This window comes from Filicampus tigris, chromosome 1 (assembly GCF_054856515.1).
Source record: "Filicampus tigris isolate MCC_2025a chromosome 1, RoL_Ftig_1.0, whole genome shotgun sequence".
NCBI lineage: Eukaryota > Metazoa > Chordata > Actinopteri > Syngnathiformes > Syngnathidae > Filicampus > Filicampus tigris.
The window spans coordinates 2,298,678-2,323,974 of NC_141217.1; the positions used below are offsets into that span (position 1 = coordinate 2,298,678).

A 25,297-nucleotide genomic window follows, 5' to 3' on the forward strand; every position below is an offset into this window, starting at 1 on the left:
TACATTGACAGGGTTGCATCTCCTCCAGTTTACTCAGACATTTTAAACTATTATTTGTAATTTATTAGTATTAGTATTATTAGTGATGAATATGTAGCAGAAAATGGGAAAAGTGAAGGTTTATTTTTCAAGAAATGTGAAGCCCAAATGTCCTCCAATTCTGGAATGACTCTAGACCAGTTCAGGAGTTGTGACTCAATTTTCAAATTGCCAATCCGCCCCTGGATGCAACACTTCAAATGGAGCAGGAAGAGCTTGTTGATGCTGCTGTGATTGTCAAAATAAAAGTCCTTCGTGAGGTGTCTGTTTTGGAAGATGAGGATGAAGAGAGGAGGAGAGGGACAAGAGAAGATGAGCGGCGAAGGATAGAGAGAAAAGCCTGAATGGATGTTTACAGCAACGCTGCTCTTGGCCAATCACAGCATACAGCTACCATCTGGGCTTTGTGATTGGATGCCGGTCAGAGGCAAAGGGAGAAGTGGAGAGACGAAGGAGGAGGAGGAACCTCTTCATCGTTTCATCTGTGCTTCCTGCGATGGAATGCCTTGCACGCGGCACCATCATGCCAACGGCTTTTTCCCACCCGGAGGAGCAAGACTGAGCGTCCGACATCGTGGATTCTTCTTCCTGACATTCCTCTCCCGGCCCGCTTCCTCCTCCTCCTCCTGCTCCCCTTCCTCCTCCTTCTCTTCCTCCTCGCCATCCTGACACTTCGTAAGACCTGGCCTGCTGCCAGCATGGGGTGTCACCTCACTCGGACCAAGGTGAGTGACCTATTCCAGGGAGAATATCAGCTAGGAGGCACATTTCGTTGGATACTTGTGAATTTGTGGTTACCGTGGAAACAAGGTTCCAAATATTGTCCAGAAACTGGTGGTGGTCACATGCTATGACAACATCTGAGGAAGCCTTTTTCTCAATCGCTTTCGCACCTTTCTCAGATCAGCATTTAAATTCTCAAAACTTGTTGCGAAAAAAGTTGCAAATGCTTTGGTACGTCCATGCAAATGATCATGTATAATTCGGAGCTGTTTACTATGCTTTTGCTTTTGTCATGTTGATCAAAGGCGGCACGGTGGTCGACTGGTTCGCAAGTCCGCCTCACAGTGCAGAGGTCGTGTGTTCGAATCTGGGCCCGGCCTTCCTGTGTGGAGTTTGCATGTTCCTCCCGTGCCTGCGTGGGTTTTCTCCGGGTACTCTGGTTTCCTCCCACATTCCAAAAACATGCATGGTAGGTTGATTGGACACTCTAAGTTGCCCCTAGGTGTCATTGCGAGTGTGAATGTTAGTTTGTCTCTGTGTGCCCTGCGATTGGCTGGTACCCAATTCGGTGTGTCCCCCGCCTACATTGACCTTTCTACATTGACAAACATTGACAGCTGGGTATCGATAATGGATGGATGGATGTTGATCAAAGTGTATTATAATTGGTTGAGTTGGTCATTTTACCAAAAATTGAGCATCCATTATTTGTCATCCATCTGCAGTATGGGTACCCTCCCGTCGTCCGACATTCGCCTTTTTTGGGGAGGAGGTTAGGTGGTGGGAATAGTACCCGCCTATAGGCCGGTCTGCCTCTGTTTTTAAACGGGCTTCCGTCAGCAACTCCGACTGCAAACTTCAATAGCACCCCACCCCCCGCTGGCCGATATTTGAACAGAAAGACTGACGCACGCTGACTCTCTGCGACATGGAAGCCTGTTCACAGCCTGGTCCCTCACTCAAATCTGTCCCCCAAGCAACAACAACTTACTATTGTCTCTTGCCACGCTCGCCACGCCCATCAAAGCCTCGCCGTGGAAAATAGACTAAAAACGGACTACAGATGAAAGACGGATTAAATACATGGGCTTCTGACTAAGCTTAGTCCGTCTTTTTAAAATGTTTACCCATCATTCGTCACATAGACGGAATGCCCAGCTCTGATAATTGATCACTCTTGAATAGTCTTTACAACAGGGATGAGCGACTGGCGGCCCACAACCACACTTTGAGTGGCCTCTTTTCCATGAAAAACATGGGGAAATGAGAGGGGAACAAATCCCAAATAAAATGGGAAAACTCATGAATATTGAAAAAATAGACCAAAAAAAATGTGAATCTGCAATTTCCGAACTCCGATCATTCAGGCGTCAAATGTAGTTTTAAGTATATAATACCACCAATCACCACTAGATAGCAGACATGTCATAGATGCGCTCACACTGCCCTATATTACAACCTGAGTAGGCCTAATAATTTTTTTGCAGATATGTTTTGATATTCAGGACAAACATAGTACCTCAATAATATTACACTTTTGAGCGAGTTGTTTTTTGTGTTCAGCAGTTTTGTGCTGTTCTTGAATGGTATTTTTTTCTTATGCAGGAGAGCCCTTTGCACTGGAAATCTATTTATTTATTTAGTTTTGCTTCAAACCCTTTGTTGTACATTTTCAAAAATTAAACGTATTGAGAGCACATATTTTTCACATATCCACATATTTTGTCCATATTTAAAATAGCATTTTTGTCATACAATGGATTAGGAAGTGCGTGGTCCTGTGTGGCCCCCGTGTAGCACTGATGAAAATTTGTAGCCCCCTCTAGCATTTAAGTTGCCCATTCCTTCTGTCCAACATTTAGGTATCAGTTAATCATATACGTCTTCACATGCAAAATGTTTGAACAAGTTGTCATAATATGTCAGGTATATTTTTACATTTGCATAAGACTTTCTATTAAACTTTTTCCCCAGGTGAATCTTGACTTTCTCTACCAGTTTGAAGGCTTACCTCAACCAACAATTAAATATCCATCGATCCATCCATATCTGCGCAGCTTATCTTCACAAGGGTCGCGCTCATGCTGGAGCCTATACCAGCTGTCTTTAGGCAGGAGTAGGCGGGATACCTTTTGTTCTTTCCTTCCATGAGCCGTCACCTTACCGCGAGGGAGGGTTTTGCCTGTCCCAGTGATCCTCGGGGCTAAGTTGTCACCCATGGCAAACAGATACTTGGTGAAGGACCGGGCAATGTACGGTTCATATGGCCCCTAATAATGATTGAGATGAATGGACTTCATTTTCCCTTGCCCGCACACGGATCACAGGGTCGCCTCTCTGGAGTCAGGCCTGGAGGTGGGGCTTGTTGGCTAGTGCCTGGTGGGTGGGCCTGCACCCATGGGGCACAGCCAGAAAAGGCAATGTGGATTCACCGGCTACAGAAGCTAGCTCTTGGGACATTGAGTGTCACCTCTCTGATGTGGAAGGAGCCCACCTGGTGTGCAAGGCAGAGATGTTCTGACTAGACATGGTCAGACTCACCGTCACACACAGCTTGGGCTCTGGTAGCAGTCCTGCTGCGAGGGGTTGGACTCTGTTCCACTCTGGAGTTGCTCACGGTGGGAAGCGCGGAGCATGTGCGGGCATACTTATTGCCTCCGTCCTGACAGCTGTATGTTGGGGTTCACCCCTTTGGACCTTTGGATTTATTTATATATTAGGGCTGTCAATTTAGCGCGTTATTTTCGAAGTTAATCTAACCCCCCTTTTGACGCCGTCAATTTTGATCGTGTGATTAAGGTTTCCATAGCAACCAGCTGCTGCATTGATAAAGGCTGCTGGTCGCCATGATCTATACATGTATCTTTAAAAAAAAGTTTTAGAGTAGAGGTGGCGTTACGTCTGCTTCAAAATATTGACGATGAGGATGAATTGCTCGGCAGACACATGCATGGCTGTGTCCCCCTTAGGGTTGGGCACCGAAAACCCGGAATTGAGTGGAATCGGTTCCATCATTTCGGTTCTCCTGCAACCGTCCAGATTTTAGAATATCGGTGCTAAGTTTCGATTCCTAGTTAGCCGCGCGGAAGAGCTCCAAATGAAGTACGACCGATTAAAAAAATGTGTGCGCGCATGGCGCGCAGCCTTGGACTCCTGCCACCAAAGCTGCGTAGAACTAGCACGTTAGCTCGTCCCCACTCGCGCTCAGCTCCTCGGCTCGCTTTGTCCCGGCCGGCAAGCGTGGGCAGCAGCGGCGACTCTGGGCGTGAGCCGGGCCCTTCCCACTTATCTCCACAACTGCAGCGGCCGTTGGACACCGCGGTGGCAGCAGTTGCCCTTCAAGGGGTCGGTGATCCTGCCCGGGGCGGCCTGGCCGGCTCATTTGGCCGACGCCTGGCCATAGAACTGACGCGACCCAAAGTCAGAATCGGCTAAGTCCTAGGGGTGGGCAATACTGGGAGTTTTGGTATCGATCCGATACCAAGTAAATACAGGGTAGTATCGGCCGATACCGATACGATACCGATACTTTTTGCTTGGAAATGCTATGATCCCCCCTTGAGTTTGTATATTATGTTTTATATAAATATATATATATATATATATATATATATATATATATATATATATATATATATATATATATATATATATATATATATATATATATATATATATGTTGTTATATAAGGTTTTTTTTGTTTTTTGTTGGGAGCATTTTTAAACATCGTCTTGGTAAAGCTCAAGAACTGTAAAGAAAAAAAGAAAAAAAAAGCCGCCGAGTGAACAGGACGCTGTTTGGTTGTGTCTGACGTAGTATAACCGATGCTGATTGGCTGCCGCGAGGCAGAATGGCAAAACAGATGACTTGTTTAATACATGACAAATGGGGCGAATGGACGGATTTCCGGTGCTTCGCTCCGCATCCCACCGCTCCAAACGCATCATTCGCACCACCCCGCCCGCAATTGAAACGCGCCACCAGAAACGCTCCCAATGCAGTTGGTGTGACGTAGCATGAATGCAGCATCAGGCGTTGCCTTTTTTTTTTTTTTTTTCCCCATCAGAAGTATTTGGCGTATGACTGTGTGTACCGAACCGTGAAGCCCGCACCAAAACGGTTCGGGATGAATACAAAAATCACACCTAGGGGCAATTTAGAGTGTCCAATCAACCTACCATGCAAGTTTTTGGAATGTGGGAGGAAACCAGAGTACCCGGAGAAAACCCACGCAGGCACGGGGAGAACATGCAAACCCCACACAGGAAGGCCGGGGCCAGATTCGAACCCACGACCTCTGCACTGTGAAGCGGACGTGCTAACCAGTTGACCACCCACTACATAGGATGGGACGAACATTCATCTTTGTGCACATCTTCCTGCTTCTCAGCAAGTCAAACGGACAAGCTACTATTGTCGCTTGTGTTGTAGCACGATAGGTCATTACAAACTCTGTCACTGCTTGTTTGCCTGTATCCACTCTTTCCGCACTCGGTTGAATCATTCAGTAGCACAATTTGCTTTAGAATAATAGCCACTAGAAAAGGGGTCTCCAACTCTGGCCCTTTAGCCCATATCCAGCCTGTTTGATATGTAACCCTCTTCCAACACACCTGATTCAAATAATCAGGATCGTCATCGGGCTTATTCAAAACTTACAGATGAGCTGATCACTTGAATCAGGTGTGTTGGAACAGGGTTACATATAACACAGGCTGGATAGGGGTGCACGAGGACCGGATTTGGAGACCCCTGCGCTAGAATGTAGGTGCTTTATTTCTCTCTCTTAGAAAGACAGGGAAAGCATGGGCGGTAAACTGACACTCTGTGTCGGAAACCAGGTAGGAAGTGTTTTCTTCACGACTGAGCATCAAGTCATGAAAGAAAGTACCGGTAATCACATCTGTAGTGACTGTACCCACATAGCAAAGGCCTTTGGGAAAGATCTGGCATGAAGCTGGCACAGGTGGTAGTCAGTCGGCACTGGCATACGGCATGTGAACCGAACATGGCCCAGGACCGGGTAAGGAGGCACTGTCTTGACTCTAGCAAACAAAGATGTGGGCCAGTTGTTGAGTCAAGTATCTGGCCCAGAAATCAATTTAGAACTCTGGGCCATATGTATAGCAGTCTTCTCCCACACTTAAATACAGTTTCATTTTTTTTCCCCCTACACAGTATTATTTTACATTACAGATGTAAGGATTGTATTATATCATCATTACACACACACACGCACACGCACACACCATTAAGACACCATGCCACATTTGTTGCGTTAAAGGTCGACTGACGTCCACGGAAGAAGCCCAGATAGCAAAATAAGTAGCAAAACCCACCTGCGCTTGGCCCACATACCTCAATGAATTACGGTCCTTTTGTGATCCACATCTGGTTACCACAAGTTGGCCACATAAAGCCCATATCGCAGCCAAATCATATAACCATAGCTGGCCCCACTCTGTTACCTAGGTAACTGTACAAGTATTTATTTAAAAAAAAGGTATTTCTTTATTTAAAATGCTTTATTCAAGAACACAGAATGACACATCAAAATAACAGCCAGTGTGAAGCAAACAGGAAAAGAAACATACTCTACAAAAATATTATAGCGCTCTCATAAATACAAAATCTTGAGTGCTTTCCTATTTGTGGAGTGTACAATCATTTTAATATATTGTCTGACTTCATTTTCAACCATGAAAAAAATGTGGTCTTTCTGTGGCTCCGGTTGAGTGGTGGTGCAGCGTGGGTTCACTTCCCACTCGATAAAATGCGAGTGTGAATGATTGTGTTTGTGCCTAAAAAAGAAGAAGTAAAGAAGATTGTGGTGTTTGCAGAGCTGGGCAGTCCCTCCCGGGGACAGAACTGTCTGTCGCTCCGTCTCGGACGGATGTCCATTTTGGGGACGGAAGACGGTGGGGTGACAAGTTTTCAAAAAGGGACGGACTAAGCAAGGGCGGAGGTGGATTTTAGTCCAGCTAATCGTTGGTCCAGCTAAGGGTTAATTTGAGCAAAACCGGATACACGCTCTTTTTTTTCTTAACTCATTCTATCCCAATGACATATTTATATGTAATTTCACAATGGGTCTGAAAACGCCTGGTACAGAATGAGTTAATGTATTGGATCGGGACTCTGTATCGACAGATACTTGAAACCAAAGACTTGGAGTAGAGATGTCCATATACATTTTGGGGCCTGTTGGTCCCCATTATTGTGACATTATAAGCAAGATATTTTTATTGATATATATGATATTTACCTTGACTTTGAATGGGCAAATTGTGATTGGCGTGGTGACTCCCACCAAGACATGAAGGGAGGGGAGGGAGGGCGGTGTGGCCTCAGTTCATGTAGGCAGTTTTAAGATGGTTAGTTTTGTATTGATTTTTCCCAAACAAATTGATCAAATTGAAAATGCAAACTAATGTCATTTTCCTGTTTAAAAAAACAACAACAAAAAAAAAACGTAAATTGAGCTTGTTATTGAAAAATGGACCATCCCGGCTGGACCATCCCATTATCTTTTTTTTAACATGATGTTTATAGAGTAGGGTGGACCTCATTAAACTTTGATTATCATGTTTATAGTTGTAGTTAACAGAAATGGCTCTGTGTTCATTAAGAATAAGATGCAGGATTTCAAGCATGTATGTTTGTTGTGGTGGTTTACATCAGAGGTTAATAAATGGTTAGCCTGGTGTTTTTTTGTTTTTGTGTTCATCCACATGACGGATATCATAGCATGTTTGGAGTGGATGATATTGATCTTTAAACTAGACACACGGCAATAGTGTTTATTATTGTGGTGTCTTTGTGCATATATTGTGCTGTATGCTTTCCTACTTTGTGTGTCGCACACAATGTAAAGCTGGTTGTTTAATGAGTCATTGTGTCACATTGTGACATGACAGGCCTCATTTGATGTTTATTTGACAACACAACACAAAACCAGGAAGTGTAACTTCCATTCATCCAAAACAATACCTCACCATAAATAAAATAAGCAGTGTTGTGTCCAAAAAAGGAGAAAAGCGAGTGATTCATCCTCCTCCTCCTTCTCCTCCTCCACCTCGACAACATAATCACTCGCTTATGCAATGTTTTATCAAGCATTTCTTCACCATCACATGCATGATTTCTCCTGCTATTATCCACTGCAGAGTTTATCAACAAATGGTTCAATTTAGACCTGAAGACGTCAAGTGGCAATTTAAACCTTTTGTAGGAGAAGCCATTTCATTTTGATGATTTGATCTAGATAAAGCAATTATGTTGCCACTGCTCACCTGTTCAACTTCTTCCATGTACCAGGAAGGAGTCTGCAAACCAAAATAACATTTGAACATGATTAACCCTCATGAAAGTGAAAAAATAAGACAAGAACAAAACAAAGATAAAAAAGACTTACCTTCTGACTACATGAATACTTGGGAGGTGTGTCCCGTCACATAAAGATGAAGAAAATTGATGTATGGATAGTGAGGCAATATTGCGCGATCATATATATTGAGAAAGTGACAAGTGAGAGGGCAATATATTTGAGAGCAAAGTGGAAACAAACAAGTGAAAGCTACATCGAGGACGAAGCGACACTTGAATCAATTTGTCTTTCCGTCAACGTGCATCGGCGCATGACTCTGCTTGTGTGTGCCTAAGGCATTGCATAGTGAGCATAAAGAGTCAGGCGGGGTGAACGAGTGCTTCTGACCTACATCCTGTGAGCCTCATTACCGTCTCAGCTTTTGGTTTGTTGACTGCAGTTGTCACCGTGGCAACAGAAGCATCACAGAGACTCATGAAACAAAATGTTGCCACGAAAGCTGCGACAGTTGACACACCCACTTTTTCGTATTTGTAAATATGTTAAATTGGTTTGAATTAGATATTTTATAGATGTAACCTAATCCTGAACAAAATGTCAATCGAGCTTTGCATCAGATCTACAATCTTTCATTCAATTATGAGAAAATAGTTTATCTTTATATTCAAATATTTGAACAACAACACTGTTATGCAGGTGTTTCTTACTCTTAAATACTGTCATTATCTACCCCCCTGCAGAGTTAATATGCATCTTTGACATATAGACAAAGATAGTATTCTGTGTAGATTTCTACTAATATCTCAGTTCTATTCATTTTACTGCCAAAACGTGATTATGAAAATGTGAGGATGTTGTACAGCGAGTGACGCACTTAGTCGACCAAGTTGGAATGAGGGTCGTGCAGCATATAGCAGCTAATGCCAACAAGATACATATCTTGTTTCCAGGCAACTGTGCAGGTACGTTTCAATGAACTAATTCTTTCTGTTCATCTCAGAGAACATTTTGTTCTGCCATGCCAACCGGTGTGTCCTCTCCGAGAGCGAGGTAGATCATCTAGCATTGACGGCAGTCACTTTGTTGTAATTGTGTAGCTTTTTTTCCTTCTGACTTTGGTTGACTGTAAAGGTATTTTCCAGTGTGTTTTTGAGCCTTTGTTATGTGTCGCCCCTCTTGCCAGGCTCGACAACCCACCCGCCACAGACACCGTGGTGATGAGCAGCAGTGCTTCGTGGACCAGTATGGACAGCCAATTGGCATGCAGGTGGAGGGCAAAATGGGGCGGAGCCACCGGAGGAGGCGCGTGGAGCACAGAACCCCCTCGGAAAGGCACTGGGAAGCACTGAGAGACATGGGACTGGTGGAGGTCGCGGAGGGAAAAGGCAGATACAACACTGGGTATGTTGTATGTAGCATGCACTTTAGGCAAGCCGGCTTTATTTATATAGCACAGTTCATACACAAGACAAGTCAATGTGCTCCACGCAAGCAAAGACACAACACTTACAAGTGGTTATAAACACAACAGTTAACAACATTCAAAAGCAAAGAAGAGTAACCAAAAGTAGCTTACAAAAATTACCAGAATGTACAGTGAATAAAAATTGACATTACTTGTATCGGTCCGATACTGCAATAGGGTGATATTTCAGCCGATATTGAAACACACATTAAATACACTAACTTACGTACCAGCTGAAGTCTCCTCAACTGTAAAGTGTCGCCAGGTTACTCGGCCCTAGTCCTGACCCATAATTGACACACTGATTAGCAACGATTAACCCCAACCAGACACAGGTGTACACCCTGGGCCAAGGGACTGTGCACTGCATTGCACTGCACTGTCAACGGAAGAGCGTGATTTTTGGACTGCGAACCAAGCACTCGACGAGCTAAGTTAGACACAGAGGGAAGATCGAAGGGTCGAAACCCCCTTGCTGGACCGATTGATGGACTCCGACCGTTTCTCCTACATTATCATTTTAAACTGGATAAAAATTTAAAGTGGAGTTTTAGAAAAATCTTTTAAAGCATCTTATACATACAGATTGCAAATTGTTCCTCACTTGAACTCGTTGCTTTCCCTTTTTAAGTGCATGTCGTGGTGTGACGAGTTTTAATGCCGACGGTTGCTGTGAAGCCATAACCGCAGGCTTTGAACACAACGTGGCACTGCGCATGGTTGGCGGCCGGACTGTCAAGACCCAAAAGGGAAGCAGTACCCATTGAGTGGGGGAAGGTGGCATTCAAGAGACCGGGCAAGTGACTCCTACGGCGCCCAACAGTGCCCTCTTTCCTTAAAACCAAGACTGGTTTTACCAAAATATTTTCACATTGGGCTAAAATAAATAAAAGAAGAAACAGATTGCTGATCCTCTGTATCTTATTGTGTGTCATTCCTTGGGGCAAACGGGTACTTGCCGGTTGGCCTAGCACCCCCAACTGGTCACATAAAGCAATGTTTATTGCTTGAAACTTGGGGTAAAAAAAAAAAAAATCACAAGCGCATGGTGCGCAGTCACCTGACCCAATAGCCATCATACCACCTCGGGGGTGGCATCTTTCTGGGGCTGCAGGAAAATGATGACAACCGATGCCTTTTAACACTACTCTACCTTTGTTGCTGGATGTTATAATCGTGTGGACAAATTGATGGGTTTCCACAACTTTTCACTGCACTTTAGACATTGCAGACAAGATCGCCTGCGATTCACGGGACGTCTGTGAATTGTTGTCGGGTCTGGCAGGTGCCGTAGGTGGTGGAAGGCAACGTAAACAAACCAGGGCATCCGAGCATCACCGCACTTTCACATCGCGGATGAAATTGCCAAGTCAGTGGGACCTCTTTGGATTGTTGTCGTGTCTGATAGGCGATAGAAGTAACATAAACAAAGTCGAGCTATGGCCCAGCTATATGCTAACATTGAAGTGGTTCAGAAAATGGATGGATGGATAACAAACGCTGTGACACTGCACTGTGTCGTTACTGTATTTGTTGGAATGGTGAGTGATATTTTTAATCTTTTGTTTCTATTTTGGTGTTTGAAGATGTCTTCAAGTCACAAAATCAATTTATTGTTCGATGAGAAAAAATGGACACGTTAGTTTCTTGGGACTTTATCAATGGTCATTTGCATGCATGTTTGTTTACATACATCAACATCCCTCTACCGTCTCAACTTGTTCGCTTCTGTGGGAGTCGGCACTCACAAGCAGGCACACACACACGCAAACACACCCCCACACACGAACGCTGACACACACATACGCACACACGCGTCTACAGTGCTCTTATTGAACTACAGTATTTGATTGCTTTTGTTTATATTGTAGCAATAGTAGGGGTCACTCGTGAGAGTGTAGGTATTTTGTAATAGCGACCGGGAGACATGACTGCATTACTCCGGCTCACCCTTTAGGGGCACCACATCAAATTTTGGATTGGAGAGAGGGTAATTGATGAGAAACCTAATTAAATCAGTCTTGAAATATGAAGGGGACTACAATAAAATAAGTTTCGAGTTGTTATTTTTTTTTTAACCAAAATAGAGGTTAATACTTTGAACCAAGCACTCACAATTCACACTGGACCTCTGTATATGGACAGTGTTTATAAATTACAGCTACTGAAACATGCTACAAGATCCTCTTCTACAGCAAGGCTAAATGAATAATGAAGGGAAAAAAAGCAAATATAAGAAAGAATGGGGTGTAAGGGAGAAATGGGATGTCTAAATGAAAACCGTGAGAAGGCGGTAATGATAACTGTGCTGTGGCAGACTATACGAAAAATACACAAAGTTTCCTAGCATTCACTACAATTTTGTATGCTCAAAACTGAAGCCCTTGTGAGCTGCAAAGTCTGCACTTACGTAGGTTTCGAGAGCGGAGTCTCACATGATGAGCAGGTGTATGGAACTTCGACTTGTTTGGAGACAAAGAAAATAAATAAGGAAAATGGAGGCAGCTGGAAGGAGGAAACCAAGATCTTGGTAGGGTTCTCGTGGCTCAGACCCTCTGAGGTCTCAGAGCTTCATCAGGGCCACACGGCCATTTTTTCTGGCCTTCAGGCAAGGAGCAGACCATTTCCAATGGTCCCAAAGTAATTCCTTTCCTCTAAATAGAACCTGAACCATTTTAGGACTGTTCCATTTAACCCCACCCAAGTTTCAAGATCCAATAAGCCTAGCACCGACACCTTCCCTGGATCAGTGTTCAATATTAATATTAAGTCTCTTTTTGAACACATCATTCGGCTTAAAGATGGACGTCCACAATTCGTAAACATCCCTAACGAATTCCTTAACACTTGGTGGAAAAATTGGCCCAAAAGACAGAGGAAATGCTGGGACTTGGAGTAATTGAGCCTTCCAATTCAGAGTGGTGCAGTTATGTGGTTATCATCTCCAAAAAAGATGGTTCTCTTCGGATCTGTTTTGATTTGCGGAAGCTCAATGCTATCTCCAATTTTGGTGCGTATCCAATGCCCAGGATTGAGGAGGAGATTGGAACAGCTATATTTATTATCACCCTGACCTGTGCAAAGGATAGTGGCTCTAGTGCCTCTAGAGGAGTCAAGCCCTCCTTACACAGCATTCTTAATGCCAGCAGGACTTTTTCAGTTAACTGTCATGCCATTCGGCCACCAGCACCAGCAACCTTCCATAGACTAATGGACAAAGTGCTCCAAGGTGGTGACCGGTTCAGCGCAGCCTACCTTGAGGATGTAGTGATGTTCATCAACACCTAGGAAGAACATCTGCAGCACCTGTCTGTGGTGCTGTGGAAGCTCCAGAAGGCTGGATTAACACTAAGCCCTCTAAATGTGAATGGACACGGCAGGAGACAAGGTTAGCAGTTGGGACGAGGAGAGGTGCATCCTCAATGGATGCTATCAAGAACTGCAATTGACCTCAAACCAAGAAGGAAGTTCGCTCCTTCATTCCAATTCTTTACCTGAGCCACAAACTTCAGCCACGGGAAACCAGGTATTCCACGGTGCAGAAAGAGGGTTTGGCCATCAAGTGGGCCTTGAGAATCTTGTGCTACTAAATGCTCGGATGGGAGTTTTGGAAACTCTGGAAACTGACCACCGAGTCCTCACCTGGATCCACAGCAGGAAGGAGAACAACAGCCACCTTACTAGGAGGGATCTCTCTTTAGAACCACTCAAGTTTAACATCCAGCATCAGGCGGGCAAGACAAATGTAGTAGCGGACTATCTGTCCAGGTGGCCGCACATAGTCAATCTCCGTGAGGAGGAGGATAGTGTGACGGAGTGCTTCCGTCAGTAAGGACTGGGAAACATGGCAACAATGAGTCTAGTGCACACCACGCACAGACATTACATTTCCACACTCAACCCTTGACTTCCACCTGAGTTTAATCTACACACCAGGCATCACATCAATCCTACTTCCTTTACAGTTTCAGTAGAGCAGCAGAGGGTGCACACTTACCGATAGTTGTTTTACTGTAGTTTGAAGCGTACAATGACACACACACACTCACACTCACAAGTTACGAGATGCTGCATGCGACAAACGACGCACCATGTAGGTAGTCCAAACATGGGTGTAGCTTACGAGCCGTTTAAATAAGGCTTTGGGTGTTTTTTTTACACGTGTCAGCAGTCAGGTGAAAGTTTTTGTTTTATTAAATAACACATTTGTTCATTACTTGGTAGTAGACAATGTGTGACAATACACATAAATTTATGTTATGAGCTAAATACGATTAAAATGCCTCTGTGCTGAAATAAAATAAATAAATGTCTAATTGTACTATGTGATGCCCAAGGAGAGGAGCTAAGCATATATAAGAGATGTTGTACATGTTCGAGGAATGTGCGTAAAGTCTACTGAGGTTAAGGGCACTACACAAGAGTAAGTAGGAGAGGTTTGCACATTTGCAATCAACTGAACATGGTTATAGCTGAACCCCAGTGTTTTCGTAAATACTATTTTTGACTTTTTTCTGTATTTTTTTTTTTTACTTTTTGGGTAAATAAATATACACAGTGTTGCACTTAGGGTGGTTTGCCCAATAAATTACACTGGAGCATATATTACATCATTCATTTGGGAGGACGTTAAAGACAACTACGCAACACAAATATTGTCAAATTAGTGGATGAACCATGAGTGACAGTACAGTGAGGCTTACTGCAATACAGTGAGCTTTCACACAATATTGCAATAAATGTCATACAGTGATATCAATACCGCGATAAAACCAAACCATGAGCTTTTGATATTGTTACAGCAGGTTTGCCTGATGAAAATGTAATTTCGGCCTGCAATAAGATTGTTTTTTTTGTTTGATTTGGCCCACGGCCAAACTACGTTTCTGACCGCTGCTCTATGCTAAACAAATGTCATAGCAAAAATGTATGTACAGTATGTCACCAGTTATTTTGGGCAAAAGAATTTTACAATCACAGACAAAGACGTAAGCATTTACATATCTTATTTCATATCATAATTGACAAGGAAGTGTTTCACATACAAAAGGGCAAATAATACTGCCTGAAGAGGAGTGGGAAGAAGGATATTTTATTGAATCCCACCCCACTTTCTCACTGATATTGTTCCAACAAGCTTTGGCTGTTTTTTCTTGCAGGATCTTATTCCAAATTATGGGCTGTGTATCACTCAAACAATCATGGAAAAATACTGTAAATTGACAATTCCGAACATTCCATTTCACAATGCAGCACGCTTTGTCGGTGAAAACAACCCACCGTATTGTATTGCTTTTGCCTGTGACTAGCATATAAAGCTTGCAGAAAACCATGCCTGGATGTTTTTGTGCAGTTGGATCATCCAACCATAACATGATGGAAACTAAATTATCATTACATGTTACTGTGTGGACCCTGAACGTCAGAGAAATTGGGTAAATGGAGTGAAGAGAGTGGAACTGGACAGTTCGGAATGGACGCTAACCAAGACCGCAGTGCTTTGTAGTGAGCACTTCTTAAAGTGGTCAGAATCCTTCTCGAGTGTGATAAATGGACTGTTTTCTTTCATACATATTTTAGGTTTTAACCAGTTTGCATCATTATCTATATAAATGTAGCAGAAAAAAAAATCACAAATCAAATGACAACGACCCAAAATTCAATGCTTTTCAATGAACGGAGAGTTTGTTTTCACCGACTTGCCCGCCATCTTGACTTGTGACGTCTTTTTGACGCAAGCCCGCAATTGTCAGTAGTGCAAAACGGTTTATAGTGTGATGCAAAACAAATACTAAATGTTAGAAAAAGTACAAAGGAGAAAGTAGCTAGTACTACTTGTACTTGTAGCATGTTCAACTTCATTTTCACAAAGGTCCTCAGAAGGCACAACAATTTGGTCATTGGTACTCATGAGGTGAATAATCATATATATCTATAGATAGATAGATGGATGGATGGACGGATGGACGTTTATTACAGTAGGTTTGCCTGATGAAAATGTAATTTTGGCCTGCAATAAGATTGTTTTTTTTGTTTGATTTGGCCCACAGCCAAACTACGTTTCTGACCCCTCCATGGATGGATGGATGGATGGATGGATGGATAGATAGATAGATAGATACCAAACAGCCTTGTTACAGATTAATGTTCATTTTTAATGACTGTCTCCTCACAGACACGTATATGACAATGAGTATACCACCAGTAACACCTTGATGATGTCACCTGACATCTATTCAACCAATGGTTTCCAGTCCAGAGGTTCCAGCACCCAGCATCACACCACCAACTACCTGCCAAGTGTCTCCTACAGCTTGGACCATCTGGACCGCCTGGACTACCAGGTGAGCAATTAATTCAAGGGAACACACACTGTAATGTAAAAGTGACTTTTTAGTACATATGCTGTGTCGTTCGCGTATGTTTCAAGAACAAATCGTTTGAGTGAATGTGACTGAACGAATCACTTCCTGAAGCGTTCTCAGCTACTTTGAGCTCAACCACGGGCATGTTGGCTGGGAGCGTAAACTGAAATGCTGAGCCTGTCACTCACTCGTGAATCTTTGCGAATGACCAACCAGCAGCCAGCGTCAGATGAGGGAGGGACTTTACCAGAGATGGGCACTTTACCCTTTTTGCCAGTACATCCTCCGTCCGCGACCTGGGTACCCTTCTGTCCTCGTCCCTCCGTCCTTATTCATAAAAATAATCATCCCGGACCCCGTCCATCCTCGTCCTTTTAAAGAGCTTCCGTCCTTACATCCGTCACTGTGAGCTGTAAGATCTTATGTTGATCTTTCCTAATCAAGTCCAATCAGTTTAATTAAACATAGTTGGACTCCAATAAAGGAGCAGAACCATCTCAAGGGGGATCGGAAGAAATGGCCAGCTTGTGAGTTAAATATGAAGGTCACTGCAAAGGGTATGAATACTTATGACCGTATGATATTTCAGTTTTTATTTTTTCATAGATTTGCAAAAATGTCTACATTTCTTTTTTTTCTGTCAAGATGGGGTGCTGAGTGTACATTAAGGAGAAATAAAATGCTTTTTGGATTTTGGCAAACGGCTGCAATGACAGAAAGTGAAACATTTCATAGGGTGTGAATACTTTCCGTACACACTGTACATACAGGGCTAGTGATGATGAGGGCTAGTGGTGATCACCCTGTTGACTGGACCTTTGAGTTGAAAATCAGTCAATTCTCAAAATCTGATGATCCAATGGAGTTGGGGGGGTGACTTTTCCATGCGCAAAGTTGCGCAGCCTCAGGCATATAAAATATTTTACTTTAAATGTACTCGTTAAAAATATATATTCTCACTAGCTTTTAATTTTTTAAATCACATTTTAATCATAAAACATTATTTTATTCCTATAATGCTTTTTTTTATCCATTCATCAATCCATTATCTGCCGCTTATCCGAGGTCGGGTCGCGGAGGTAGTAGCTTTAGCAGTGAAGCCCAGACTTCTCTCTCCCCAGCCATGTCTTCCAGCTCTTCAGGAGGGATCCCAAGGCGTTCCCAGTCAAGCCGGGAGACATAGTCTTTCCAGTGTGTTCTGGGTCATCCTCGGGGCCTCCTGCCAGTGGGACATGCCTGGAACACCTCACCAGGGAGGCGTCCAGGAGGCCTCCTAATCCCGATGCTCGAGCCACCTCAACTGGCTCCCCTCAATGTGGAGGAGTAGCGGCCCGACTGAGTCCCTCAACTTCTCACCTTATCTCTAAGGGAGAGCCCGGATTTTCATCCCGACTGCTTCACACTCAGCTGCGAACTGCTCCAGTGAGGGTTGGAGATCGCGGCTTGAAGAAGCCAATAGCACCACATCATCCGCAAAAAACAGAGATGCAATAATGAGGCCACCAAACCGGACCCCTTTGACACCTCGGCTGCGCCGAGAAATTCTGTCCATCAAAGTTATGAACAGAATCGGTGACAAAGGGAAGCCTTGGCGGGGTCCAACCCTCACCGGAAACGAATCCGATTTAGTGCCGGCAATGCGGACCAAACTCTGACATCGGTGGTACACAGACCGAACAGTCCTTATCAGGGGGCTCCCTACTACTCCCGAAGCACCCGCAACAGAACTCCCCGAGGGAGTAACACATGTAGACTGGTTGGGCGAACTCCCATGCACCCTCGAGGACCATGCTGAGGATGTAGAGCTGGTCCACAGTTCCACGGCCGGGACGAAAACCAAAATCTTCCTCCTGAATCTGGGATTCAATCTCCCGATAGACCCTCCTCTCCAGCACCCCTGAATAGACATTACCAAGGAATCTGAGGAGTGTGATTCCCCTATAATTGGAAGACACCCTCCGGTCCCTCTTCTTAAAAAGGGGGATCACCACCCCAGTCTGCCGATCCAGAGGCACTGTCCCCGATGTCCACGCGATGTTGTAGGGATGTGTTAACCATGACAGCGCCACAACATCCAGAGCCTTTATGAATTCTGAGAGGATCTCATCCCGGGGTTTTGCCACCAATGAGCTTTTTAACTACTTCTGTTACTTCAACCCCAGAGATAGGAGAGCCCACCTCAGAGTCTCCAAGCTCTGCTTCCTCAGTGGAAAGCGTGTCGGTGGAATTGAGGAGGTCTTCAAAATATTCTCCCCACCAACCCGCAACATCCGTGGTCATCAGCACCCCATCCACACTTTATACAGTGTTAATGGTGCTTTCCTTTTCTGAGACGCCGGATGGTGGACCAGATCTGAGCTGGACCACCCCCTCTGAGGCACTGCTATGGAGATTTTTGCATTGACCAACTGGGCCCGGATATTGAAGAAGACCCACTTCTACGAAGGTGTCTTTTTGCAGCGCTTCATCTTGTTAAATGGACTCTTAACACTACTCCATTGTATAGCATCATATTGTGTTAAATGTTACCCACTCTGTATCCATTGTAACCTGGTCATCCTGGTAGGGGGATTCCTCCATCTGTAGCACCTTGTCAAGATTTCTTATTTTGCCACAGATGTTTTTGTTTTTCCTTACCTTCCTGTGAGGTTACATCAGGGGATATTGTTAATATTTGTCAACTGTGGTCATGTGAAGCGCTTCGAGACTCCTTTGTAATTAAGGGCTGTATAAATAAATTTGACTTGACTAGTAGAGGGAGTTGGGGTGAGCAGTGGTTCATTTGCATGAGACAGGACAGGTGCCTTAAACATTTTTAGTTTTAGTTTTTTTTTTTTGAGCTAAGCATGTTATTAAGATAACAGTGAGCTCTTCATGTCTGTCAAAAAGAATCATGACTTGTCTTCAACATGGCCTTAAATGTTTTAAAATATCATCCAAAATTGTACTTCTGTGTTGGTCCAGGCTCCAGTAATGTCGGCGTATCAGCCCAATTCCGAGAGTTGTCTGCTTGGCTGTTACAGCTCTGGAGAAATGGAGAATAAGAATTACTCAAGACAGGTTTTACCTCCTCTAAGAATCATTTTCAACCAATAACCCATTTTGACAAACAAGGAGAAAAACATTTTGTTGTCGTATACTAATGTTATTGATTTCTTACTTGCAGTCCAACTACTGCCCCGCCTGGCGTCCCCTGGGCTACATTCCCCTCAATGAGCTGGACAGCAGACTGGGCTGCGGCCCAGACAGCCCACATCACCGGGTACCGCTCTCCGAAGCTGAGACCGATGCCATGTCGTCGCTACCGGGCCACACCCCCTCCTCACGGGGCTCCTCCTCTTCCTCAGAGTCTCTGGTTTCTTCGGAACCCAGCGACTCGGGTTTCCACAGTGTTAGCACTGGCGAGCACAGGTGTCTCCACAACATCCATGGACATGCCCATCACCTACGCTCAGGCCACTCTCCTCACGAACAGAGAGGCCGCTGGGATCTGGAGTCCATCCCTGAGACAATGCCCTTGAGTCATGCGCGGGCACAGCAGTCATCCTGCTGCACGGTGGCCAACAGCACAACCACCACGGTGCACTTCCACCGAGCCGAGAGGAGTCCCACTTTGCCCCGAAACCGCTCGCCGCCTTCACCCTCTTCTGGTTAGTGGACCTTCATCATAGCACTCCAATCAGTCTCCTTTATCTTGCCTGTCTTGTTTAGTATGAAAGGTTGTCAAGGGTACCAAAATAACTACATTGTTATTGTAGATTGTTGTTTTTTCACCCTTTGATACAGCTGTATTGGGCCAATCATTCATCATTCAATAGGCCCACTAGTCAAGCCAACATTTTGAAAAATCATGGATGGTTTGCTTATTACCTGCAGTGTTGGTAAAGTTAATTTTCTACACGTTGTAGAATTCAAAGTTCAGTTCACAAATTCTTTTAAAGAACATGTTGTAACGGTTCGGGTTGGTGCGGTGAAGAGGAAAAAGACGAGGCAAAAAAAATTACACATCCACGCCAATGCTGGGATATCAAAAAAAGCCCGTCGTTTATTCACACACACAAAAACAACCCCAGTAGCAGGTCCGCTAAATCACACATGACAAAGCAGATTCATCCGCACTTCACCTTGCGTCACAAAAAATGGTTGACCAGCAAAAACAGTGGGACGGCAAACATACGTCCATCTCCTTCGAAGTCTGGCTACCAACTGGCGGGAAGTCAGGGCGGCAACCTACAAATAGGCGCCAGCCTATGACATCACTAGTTAGCAACACCTAACTAAAGGACCCAGTACATTTGTTACAATGTTCAGTTCATAGTTCATATAAAATATTTAAGTCCATCATTCCAAAAATGAACTCGTTTTTTTGTTCTTTATTTATTTATTTTACATTACAACTAGCCATTACCCTCAAAATACTGGCATTTCCCCATTGTTGCCACCCATTCAGTCTACACTAGTAGACACCGTTAGGTTTCACCCTACAATCTCATGAGGAAAAATGTGTTGCTTAAATGCTCATTTTTTTAGGCAACAAGCATTCCCAAATGCGAACAGCGGAAAGCAGCGAGGTTATGCGTTCATAACGACTTAAACATACTTTATTTCATGGAGGTCTTTTTCTACTTTCTCTTGGGGCTGGCCATACATTTATGGCATTTCTGTCACACTGAGTAGAGCACACGGAAGGGAACATAATCAACATGCATTACCACGATATGCTGTCAATATAAAATATCTTTTATATTGAATATACCGTCTCTACTGCCCTTCGCTACTTCAGAGTGAGGTAACCACCACGGACTCTTTTTTTCCCCACCCAAAGCTACCATTGTGCTTTTCATTTTGATGAGACATGCAGCCTCGTGAGGCTCCATACTGGCTTGGCTTGCCAAATAAGGTGTTTACCCCCTACATATGAAGGCTCGTTTACCGTGTGTTATGCCAGGTTTTCTCCTGGAAGACTAATGCTTACGTTGCACTACACGAATGAAGCCCAATCTTGACAGACGTGTCGCAGACAAACGTCGTGTCTCTTAACCTTGACGCATCGTAGTCATGTAGTGTGACATACTCAACGATCACCAGTAGTCTCTGGGACACTTCACAGCCACAACGACCAAAGTCTGGCATGCCAGAATTTCTGTTCATCTTGCCGCATAGTGTGACATGTCCTACATCGTCCTTCGATTGGTTCTTCAGCATTGACAAATGCAGGTCCATAATCTTTTTTTTCTTTTTGTTTTTCCTTTTCTGAACGAGAACAAACGCACATGCGCATAATGCCTCCGTCGACATGACTTGCTTGCCCCATTTCCCCAAAGGACTTGCACCATTGGACTGAATCTTGATGGACGCATGCGAAGATTTGGCGGGGTCTGGTCAGTGACAGATTTGTAGTGTGACGTCTCGCCCGGTCCAAGACACAGAACAATATTCATCTGGTAGTCTGACAGTGGACGACAAAAAAGTCGTGTGGTTTGAGAAGGCCATAAAAAAACCTGGCACTCTCGAGACAAAAATGAACTGTCGTTCACAGGCGCCAGAATGAGCGCGTTTGCAAAAACGTTCATCCGGCAGAAATACACTACCTTCATTTCACGTTCACCCAAAATATGAACGCATTCATGAAGCTTGGTTCATTGAACTCGTACAGGTACTACACTGGTTTTACCTAGCTGGGTTTTTTCGCTTCACATATCTTTTCTTACACTGATGAATTGTTTTAGTGTTAAATGAAACAGCCCTTGCCTAGATGTTAACCAGTCATTTTTGGATGAACTTATCTGAACTTGTCCATAGATTTATGTCTTTATTTCTAACTTTGCACTTTTTTTTTAACTTTACTATGAATTTATCACAGGGTAATTTTTAACCCGTTTCAATATCAAATTTATGAACTTCAATATATGTTGATGTTTTTTACTTTCACTACAGAGCTTTATTTTTTTTTAAACTCATGAAAATAAATTGACACGAGTGTAAATGAGTGTACACTAGACTGACAGGCTAACCTGCGAAACAGACAAAATGACAGCAATTTGGTAACCCAGTTCAGTTTAGCAGCAAACACATTATTCTGGCTTCCGAAGAGCCAAATATTGTTTGTTGTCTGTTTCTATTGTTACAGTTGCAGAGTTGCTTTGAAATGCAAAATGCAAACGATTCCAGGAGAATAGTCCCATCTCCAAATGATTCTCGAGACTCAATGCCCAACGCTATCTGACTGACACAATTGGCTCATGCATCACTGGCCAAACCGGCTGCTAAGTTTTTATCAAGACATGGTATAATAGCCAGTCTAACACTGGGCTAGTGAAGTGTTGTTGGTTTGGCTTGGTCTGACGCGGTGGAGGCTGTATGCTTGATATATGATTGTGTCCATCAATAGAGAGTCCATAAGCCATTTGCTGAAATACGAAGTTTATCTGTCACTTTCCAAGAAATAACATCTCCATAAAACACATAGCGTCTAAAAACAAATTCTGCCGCACGCAAATGCTCCTTTCTTACATACTCTAGTGACAGCGTCACACAGTGCTCGAGACAAGTAGCACATGCAAACATTTGACCCATATTTGGCTTCTATATCTTTGGCTAAATGAATTTTAACCGGCATTTGGCAGGTTGGCAGGTGTTACTTTAGAACTTTAGAATTTCCAGTGGTATTATTGTCATCATATAAAAAACACAAATACATCTAGTAACAAGTCAATTTAGCATCTCAGCAGATACAGAAAAGATTCACAAACTGGTCTGAAACCCATTTGCACCAGGCACTACATTAAAGTATAAGATCCGGAATATCCAAAATCAGCAAGTGCGGTTCCACCATATTTAGGCAAAGTCATCTCCATGAACTATAATATGATTTAAAAACAAGTGACTCAAATCATCATCACAGCCAACCATTTTTTTCTTGACAAACCCCAAACAGACGGTAGAGGTCAGATGCTTTTGGAATTCTTCACAATTGAAAAGCTAGAAAAATGCACACCGAACTAAACTAAACCTTACTGCTTGGAGAAAAATAAGGCTTTGCTCTCCAGTTCCACTACAGGCGATTGGCACTGTCCAAGAGCCAGAACCAGGCTGATAGATTTTATCTGCCTCCAGGTTGCCGTACGGAGCCCTGCCAGCGGAGGGCGCTGTGGCTTGAGCAGCGCCAAGCAAGAGGGGGCCGTACCATCGAGGTCCCGGGACGCAGTCAGACTGTAATGGATTTGAGTGAGGCCCAGCGGCACCGCAGGGCAAGTCACCCAATGAATATTGAATCAAACCCGGTCACGAAGAAGATCCAGAGTAGCCACCCGCATTCAACCAACAACACGCTGGCCAGTTATCATGCTCACCTCAGCATGGATAGAACCAGCCTGATCAGTCACCATAACACAACCAGGACCGGCCAGAGTGCAAGCAGCAGTAGAGAAGATGACCCAAGGAGTCATGGTTTGGTTTCTTGTGGTCCAGCAGACTGGCGTGCGTTTCAGACTCTGGGAAATCAAGCCAGAATCCCAAAAGCTTCTGCTGGTCCATATTACAACACCCTGGGAGCACACCGGAAGCCCAGCTCACCGCCCTCCCCCCAATGTCGGCAGTCCAATCAGAAGTCTGTCAGGAATCAGCTGCTCCGGGCCAGAGCTTATAGGCTGGCGAAGGAACGCAGTGAGGTCACCACCGACGAGGAGGTGCGTGGGGAATTGGAGCGACCGGGTGACCACCTGGGGTTTGTCGGGTCCTGGGCTGGCCGATACTGCAACCGGGCTGAGAGGAGACGTCACCTAGTGCTGTCTCGGCAACACAGAGAGCGACGCATTGGCGAAGAGGCTGCGACAGGTGGCGGTCAGAGCTCGCTGTCGTCCCGGATGGTTCTGGAGTTGAGCCACAGGAAGCAGAACCGACTGAGGAACAGCAAGCTGCTTGATGATTGGACAACAGTAGAGGAACTACTCACCCATGGGACCCGAGTGGAGGTGGACTCTCAACTGTGTCCCAGCCCTCTGCTATCTGTTACTACGGTCTGAGGGAGTGGAGCCTTACACCTGATAAGGCTACGCTGACACATCTTTCCACTTTACGTTCTTTGTTTGTTTGTTGTCTCATAATCAATAGAAGTCAGGTGTTGTTGTTGACACTACCTGTGGACCACAAGAGAACATGAGCCACCTGTTGCCACTTCAGGTCCACCTTGGCTTATTTTCTTGCTAAAAGAACCACCCAACTATCAATCAAAAGACTGTTGTTAGCTTAGCATAAACAGAGATAGATAATTTTATTAGTAGCAAACAACTAGCAGCATTAGTATATTGATTCACTGGCTTCAGGCAGAATACTCGTACCTCCAAAGCCATCACTATTAAGGGAAACCCCCCAAAAAATGACTTGTTTCTTGAGTCATTAACATTGCATCTTCAACGAGAACAAGCCATTTTCAACACTTGAGATTAGTCAATAATTTGTAAAAAATAAAATGACATACACGTGGGGACTGACTAATCCCAAAAAATTGTGAAAAATTATTACATTTACCAAATATGGACATGGAAGGTTTCAGCCCGACACCAGCGGATTGTACCTCTAAGTCTTCCTCCAGTCCCTCGGTTACATAAGTCAGTGTTTCTCCACCTTTATTGAGCCAAGGCACATATTGCACATCAGAGAAAATCACATAACACCCCACTTAACAAAACAATTCGCAAAAAGTGGCTATACACGGTCATTATGTACCTTCTGTCATCTGGAGAAAGAACATTTTATTGTTTTGCCTGTTACTATATGTGGTTGAGAAATAAACAAAACATTTATTTAAAATGAGAAAATATATATTTTTTGTCATATTAATTGACATTGGATCATTTCCTGCGACGCACTTGATGATCTTTCACAGCACACTAATGTGCCACAGCACACTGGTTGAGAATCACTGATATAAGTTATGGTTGCTAAGTTAATTTGGCTTTCAATGTTTTGCTTCACTATCAAAACCGCACAAGGGACCCATGCCAAAAAATAAAAATCAAACAGCTAAGCTATCATAGCATACACATTCACAGAGCAATAGATCAACACTGTTAGCTCTCTATAATTATGATGATTCAAAAGAAACAATGAGCCTATAGTGAGCCTTTTTCACTTAGCTGCTGTAATAGTATAACATTAGGATTTTGGTTGGTGAGCAAACAACAGCTTATCATTTTTTACAGACGATCCAAATACAATGTCTGCAAGGGTCTGGCGGCCAGTCCAGTGTGTAATCTGTCTCTTGATCAAAGATAGTTAGGATAGGCTCCAGCTCATCCATGACCTGAGTGAGGGTATGTGGCAGTAAAATTTCTGGATGGACAGTTACAGTGCAGTGAAAAAATATTTGAACCCTT

At 43.9% G+C, this 25,297-nt stretch overlaps 1 protein-coding gene across 1 annotated transcript; it reads left to right on the forward strand.

The window, feature by feature from the left end:
- The first annotated feature begins 353 nt into the window (after nt 1-353).
- On the forward strand, nt 354-24,725 carry LOC147152466 (uncharacterized). The gene is made up of 6 exons (XM_086048148.1): nt 354-764; nt 9,274-9,491; nt 15,731-15,899; nt 18,885-18,980; nt 19,087-19,570; nt 23,037-24,725. The coding sequence occupies exons 1-6, from the start codon at nt 738-740 to the stop codon at nt 23,942-23,944; spliced, it is 1,902 nt and encodes a 633-aa protein (XP_085904274.1). The 5' UTR covers nt 354-737; the 3' UTR covers nt 23,945-24,725.
- Nucleotides 24,726-25,297: the final 572 nt, after the last annotated feature.